This window comes from Dermacentor andersoni, chromosome 8 (genome assembly GCF_023375885.2).
Source record: "Dermacentor andersoni chromosome 8, qqDerAnde1_hic_scaffold, whole genome shotgun sequence".
NCBI classification, from domain to species: Eukaryota; Metazoa; Arthropoda; class Arachnida; order Ixodida; family Ixodidae; genus Dermacentor; species Dermacentor andersoni.
In genome coordinates, this window is record NC_092821.1 from 22,471,136 (window position 1) to 22,478,013 (window position 6,878).

Sequence of the window (6,878 nt, forward strand, 5' to 3'; positions counted from 1 at the left end):
CGACGCAAGTGCTTCTGGAGTCGTGCTCCATTCAACTAAAACCATTAAAACTAAAGCAGTTCTCGTAATTCTGAAAGCAGCTTCCGAATAGTGGCTTAGGCAGACGTGCTGATCGTGGAGCGCAGCTTTGAACGTAAGTGATGTCATAAGCAGCGCGTTTCGTCAACATCCAGGTATCCATATAGGTTCCCGAGATGCCCGCTAGTAAGAATGCGAGGAATACACATGCGGAATATAATGTTGAATTCCAAAAATAGATGATCGGAATTATTTTGATGATAATAGTGCATCATGCTTCAATAAATTTATGCGCACCTGATGCTGCGCTTGCTGCGAATACTCAGTATGGTATGGAGCGCTGACAGACCTCTTCTTTCTGCAGGAATGGTGTTGCAGTCATACTTGAAGACAAGCTTGACCAGCATTGCGTCCTGAGGACCTCCTCTGCTTTTACAAGGAAATCCGACGCAATCATTCATCAGCCAATCCGGAAAGTGTCATCGCATACGGGAAGCGAAAGCCGCTGCTCTTCAACAAGCCGCTCAAGGAGGAGTTCCTATGCGTCAAATGCGCCACGAAACAGTCTAGAAAGCGTACCTTTGACCGACAGTTTCTGCTCAACCTGATTGTCAAGGAGAACGTCGAGAAGCGTTGCCGAAAAGCTAATAGAACGACGCCCCACAACATGAGCATCCTGGTACTCGGCCAGGACATGGTCTCGTACCTTAATTTGGACAGGCATCTGCTCGATACCGCACAGTTTGTGCGTGAGACACTGGGTGCTTTCGAACTGCGCGGATACAACAAGCTTGATGACAACACGTACCCGAACGTACATGCTTTCATCACGGGTCTCAATTTCACCGAGACGTTGGAGTACCGTCTACAAGGATTCTATGACAGCCTTACCTCGCACCTAATCTGGCAACATTATCGCACACGAGGCTACCGAACGATGTTCCTCGAGGACTGGCCATTGCACGGTTCTTTCTATCGCTTCGCTAAAGGATTCCGGCGCCCTCCTACCGGTTACTATATGCGACGCGTCATCATGGCCATGGAGGCACCGTCCGTGTTCATTACGAAAGAAGGGATGAAGGCCCGGTGTTTGGGACCCACGATAGTGTTCGAGTAAGTGTTGGACTACGTGGCTGGCTTCGCAGCCTTGATGGACGAGCGACCTTTCTTCACCTTCGCATGGATAAACGAAGTCACGTACAATTTCGTGAACAGCGTCGGGTACGCCGACAAATTCTTGCGGCGGCACCTCGAAGCGCTACATTCTTCCGATGTGCTCAACCACACGCTTCTCATTTTCTACAGTGACCAGGGTACGGGGTTCGGTGACTTGCGTGCCTCGTATATTGGAAAGTTCGAGGATAGTCAACCATTCGCCTTCGTGATCTTCCCGCAGTGGTTCCTTGAACAGAATCCAGAAGCGGCACGCAGTCTTCGCGTCAACCAGTTCCGCCTGACGACTGCCTTCGACCTCCACGAAACACTCATTGAGCTGCTGGACTAGCCGAGGGTCAATCGACCGTAGACTACGTACGGCCGCAGCTTGCTGCACAATATACCGGAGGCCAGGACGTGCGCTGACGCGCACATCAGGCCCAACTTTTGTGTCTGCAATGTCCGCGGTGACGTCGTCGTGAACGATATGCTTGCCTGGTCAATGGCAGAACAGCTTGTTTCTCGAATCAACTTATTGGTGGCGAGGAAAACACGGAAGTGTGCCCAGTGCAAACTTGTCCGTGTTATGGACGTGACGGGGTTTCAAGTAACGCCGGCACAGCGGGAACATATTTCCAGTCACTATTGGGTCACCGACGAGGTGTCACCGCACAATATCACGTTCTAATGCACAGTATACTTAAGTGGTAACAACATGACTGCGCTGGACGATTTCAGCCGTATCAAATACGCCCCCTATATGAGCCGGTGCGCAGAGCCCACTTTCTTGAGAAGTGTTGCTTCAGCGTCTGACTAAACATTGAAAAAAGTTTCTCACTTCATTCCTTTGGTATGGAGTCCCAGTTCGCCGACCTCTTCATCGTTAAGATGCCGGGTCTTCTTTTCTCTCCAATCCTAGCTCTTGCAAAATTCATTCTTAAAGGGGTTGAGACACCAAATTTTGAGGCTGTAAAAAACCTGTTGTCGGCTGCTTCTGTATACGAGGACCCCCACAACGAGGTATTGGACGCTGCAAAATTTCAAAATAATTTTAATTCAGCTCCAAAAAGTCATTAAAAACTCCTTCTCGTGGTCGAGACCCACCGCTAGTGCGGCTGTTGCGACGTGAAAGCGGAAGAACGAAAATATTGACGTCATAGCACAATAGCACAAAAACGTGACGTAGGATGAGTAGCGATGAAATGCTGATTACGGAGCCCGCTGAACCGAGCGACCGAACATAGCCTCCACTATGACCGAGTTACAGGCATATAGAAATCCTTTCTTAATGCAAAGAAGGGGTAAGGCGTGCAGACACGGACACAAGAGGAGAGAAGTGGACAACGCGAACGCCGCACGGCGGCCCGCGAACGGCAAACGGCGTGCGACGAGTTGCTGTGCCGGTAACGTGGACGGGCCTTTAAACGGTGTGTGTAACACTAGCCGTCCGGCACCGAAAGGGATCAGGATATGCGGCGTTCGTGTTGTCCACTTATCTACTGTTGTGTGCTGTCTGAACGCCTTACCCTTTCTTTGCATTATGAATCCTTACCAACTAGCTCAGCTTTCTGTAATTCTAAAAATCCTTTCTCTATGCTACAGGCTTCTAGAACACTGTAACCGAGCTAACCCTGGCCCTCGGCTAACCGAGACATGCACAGCGCTGTAGCGGAGAGCAGCTGACGTAGTATCTGCGAGTCGCTTAGTTCGGCAGCTCGGTGCGCTCTCTCGCTCGCTTGGCGTTTCTCAACGTGTAAAGGCCCGTCCACGTTACCAGCACGGCAACTGGCCGCACGCCGTTTGCCGTTCGCGGGCCGCTGTGCGACGGTGGTTTTGCTCGCGAACGGCGAAATTTCCTTGCCGCATTTATGCGGCAGCCGTACGGCCAAGCGGCCAATCAGCTACCGAGGAGTGGTCACTCTGGCACCGACGGCAGCCTCACTGCCGCTGATCGTTCGGCGGCGCCGATATTGTCGCTAGGCCTTTTCCGGTTTACTTCAAAGCTAAAGCTGACGGCGCTTCGGAATGAATCACCGACTTTCATAAGCGGCAATATTTTCTTAACGTTGTTGTCGCAATAATTACAATAATCGCGACATGCACTTCGAGTCGCCAGTTGTTTACCTTTGCTGGCAGAGCGAGCGTATGCGCGAGCAGACGACGCAGCATAGTTTTACGTCACCATTTTTTGTGATCCACGTGACCAAGCCGTGTTGCGTTTCCTCTCCTACGACGTCATAGCATCACCCGGAGCCCAGAAACCGAAACCGAAATTGCTCGGCGTCATAATGCTATTATTAAATTATTTATCGCGTATATATGAATACCGCGGTGTGTATCGTGAAGCAGTACGCAACGCTTGAATCGAAGAACGCATGAACTAAAATTTTCATGTCTCCATCCCTTCAAGAAGGTAAACGGGCAGACCCCATGTCACATTGAGTGTCGACGTTAATGCGATTACAGTTAAACACGCCGTGCGTAAGGCGTGCATTCAACCGGGCATCTCTTTTGTGCTTACCTCTGGATACGCAGCGTAATTTATTGCTGCCGTAACTAAGTCCTCCACTTCATGCAGCGCCGGAGAAATTTAAATGATATGAATGCGTTAACGCTATTAGCGTTCTTCACGCACTTTCCCGGGGCCAATTATCTATATATGTTTGTGTATGTTTCTACATGTGTACGCTTGTATCTAACAATTTTCCCGCCTACCTGAGTCACTTGTTTGTCGTGGTCGAATGCGTACACTGTTAAGAAAGTCCCGTCATGTTGCGGTATAACAACCTGCAAACTCTTGATGCCAGGAAGTTCCCGTAATGACGCATGACACTACTGAAGCCGTAACTCAACTACTTTTGAAGCCGTAGTGCTCCTTAACACTACCAAGGCCCGACGACAAGCAAACATCTCTGACGCCCTACTTATTTGCCAACATTACAAATGCCGTACTACAAGAAACTAACATTGAAACCGTAGTACCGCCAATAATTGTCAACGCCGTTCCACAAACGAAAACATTTAAAGCCGTAATTACCTACCGATATTGTCAATGCCGTGCCATGGGTAAACGGTCATATAAATGTAACATGCAAGTTCAGGGTCGGAACCGTAACTGGCACTTGAGGTATCTTACCTGTGAGACGTCGTAACTCTAATGACACCGTAATGAATTTGTATGATTGCTGGGTTGTACAGCAGCTTCGACGAATAATGAAAAAGTCATAAAGAATGCAACATAAATATTCCGAAGGAAATCAATCGCAACACCAGCGACTGCTACAGGTGCTCGTCTGTGTGACTCCATTCCTTCTGGGTTGTCCAGTATTCCCCAGTGTTGTGGCGGTCTATTAGATAGTCTAATTAAAGGGGAACTCATACAGTGAAGAGTTCTTTAGAAAAGGAATGTTATCCAGAATAATGAATAAAACCGCCTTTTTGGCTCTTGTATGGGTATCAGCAGCTCAACTTTTGTTGATGAGCTTTCTGCTTTTCTAACACCACCAGATGGTTTTCATGCAGTAATGATTGATACTGCATAACGGTTACATGAATACTCAGGCGAGTCATTGAAAAAAGAAACAAGACCAGTTTTCACTTGTACTGCATTTGAAGAACATGAACAGCCCATCTTGAGCCATCAGAGGAACTGAAAATGAAAAGCAGGAAATGTAAGCCAGTACCCTAAGTCAATTAAACAATAATAAAAAATACTCATAGAGTTTCATTTCTTCATGAAGATGGTAATCTCTGCGCAAGTCGCCAGTGCCTTTGAGGGGGTTCCTTTGTCTCTATTCGTTTGCTGGTGTGTGCCCTCTTCGCATATGCCAACGAGCTAGCTGAAATTAATATGAGGTAGGCAGACGGCAAATGCAATTAAAAACACCCATACAAAAACAATTGTGACAACTAACTTATACAGGTTTATTCCGCCTCACCTACTAAGCATGCCACGTAATTTCAGCCCCTACCGCTGTCGTAACTTGTTAAGACACAGGCAGATCTCAGCAGCCACATAGGATTATCTATCCAAATCTTGGCATTCGTGCTAGGCTATTCCACACTGCAACGAAAATACGTGCAGTCATGATGGTATCCATGCATGAACAACTTGCGTAATTGTGTAACTATACGTGTACCTGCATTCTTAACAGGCATAATTAGTGATTGACCAACTGAAAACATTGTTCTTATATATGCAAGAAATAATGTGATTATCATAACTTATCAGCTTGAAACTGCCAAATATCGGCAAAGAAGAAGTGATAATTACAATGTAACACGATGCGGAAATTAAAGACGGCATGTTGTCTTCCTGGTGGAGATGTTCAAATCATGTAAAATGAACCAACCCAAAGGCACACGTTCAAAAAATATGCCTTGTGTTCATTTTCTTCAGTAATATCGTTTACAATAATCCTATCTGAGCAATTAGGGCAAAGGGGATTGACCACACTAATACTGGTCACTGCAACTTACGGATACAACTTGCAAAAATATAGTGCTTATCCTCACATCCTTCTTTCAGAGCAGCATTATCTGCTTCTTGTGCTTAACCTGTAACAATCTCGGGGCATAACAGACAAGGGAACACCAAGTAGTGTTAATCTGGAGGAACTTGTAGCGACCGTCCGTCCCTTCATTCTTCCCGCTCCTTGGAAATCCAGTTTGCCTCCTGCTCGCCCGACAGGGGCGCCACTACAGCCTCTCGGCAAATCTCTTTTAACTCTTGAATAAAGCCAGTCGACTCTCCATTCTGAACCTGTCAAAACATGTATTACTTACCACTTGATGGGAGTGAGTGAATAAACTTTATTGTAGGTCCGGCGAGGACGCGAACTCGTCGCGCACCCGGCTAGTCCCACGTCGGTACCGGCAGGTCTAGCCCACCGGCCCGGTCGCGGGCACGCTGGACGGCCAGGATTTGCTTTTCTAGAGCGGGGCTACGCAAAAGCGAGTCCCACTCCTCCTTGATGAACTTGGGGTATGTCGACCCACACTCCCACAGCATGTGCGCTAGAGTGGAGGTCTGCCCGCAGGAGGGGCAGGCGTCGTCGCGATACACGTCCGGGTAAGCCTCGTGGAGAACGGACAGACACGGATACGTACTGGTCTGCAGAAGCCTAAGCGAAACGGCTTGCGCCCTATTCAACTTGGGGTGAGGGGGTGGAAAGACCCTTCTAGACATGTAGAAGAATTTAATAAGCTCGTTGTGAGTAGCGGGAGCGTCCCTGTGGCCGTAGGGAGGAGGGGAGTCGGTGCTTCTTGTAGAGGAAGCGCGGTCGGTGAGGTCAGGCGCAGCCTCGTGAGCAGACTCATTGAGGTTCGGGGGAGCACCCTCGACCGACCCTACGTGAGCTGGAAACCAGTGGATTGAATGACGAGTGAGAGCATCTCGACTCGAGCTGCTAAGAAGACGAGCAACTTCCTTGGCGATGCAACCCTTCTGAAAAGCCCTAACTGCTGTTTTGGAATCGCTATATATCTCGGATCCACGACCGTCTAGCAGGGCGAGGGCGATGGCGGCTTGCTCGGCGACACCGGGGTCTGAAGTGCGAATGGAGGCGCAGTTGGAAATCTTGCCGCTGGAGTCGACCACAACGATGGCAAAGGTCTTCCCATCGCTGTACTCCGCGGCGTCGACGAAGCCTCCCATCAAGTGGGCAGCCACTTGATGGGAACCGAGTTCCCATCAAGTGGTGACC

General features: G+C 48.8%; 1 protein-coding gene across 1 annotated transcript; it reads left to right on the forward strand.

Annotated features, from left to right (window-relative positions):
• Window positions 1–685: 685 nt before the first annotated feature.
• On the forward strand, window positions 686–1,522 carry LOC126526574 (uncharacterized). Its single transcript, XM_072284045.1, has 2 exons — window positions 686–1,131; window positions 1,234–1,522. The coding sequence occupies exons 1-2, from the start codon at window positions 686–688 to the stop codon at window positions 1,520–1,522; spliced, it is 735 nt and encodes a 244-aa protein (XP_072140146.1).
• The last annotated feature ends 5,356 nt before the right edge of the window (window positions 1,523–6,878 follow it).

Coding starts and splice junctions, on each gene's coding strand:
- LOC126526574 (XM_072284045.1), top strand. CDS start 686: ATGAGCATCCTGGTACTCGGCCAGGACATGGTCTCGTACCTTAATTTG. Junction 1,132..1,233: donor GGACCCACGATAGTGTTCGA/GTAAGTGTTGGA, acceptor TTTCGTGAACAG/CGTCGGGTACGCCGACAAAT.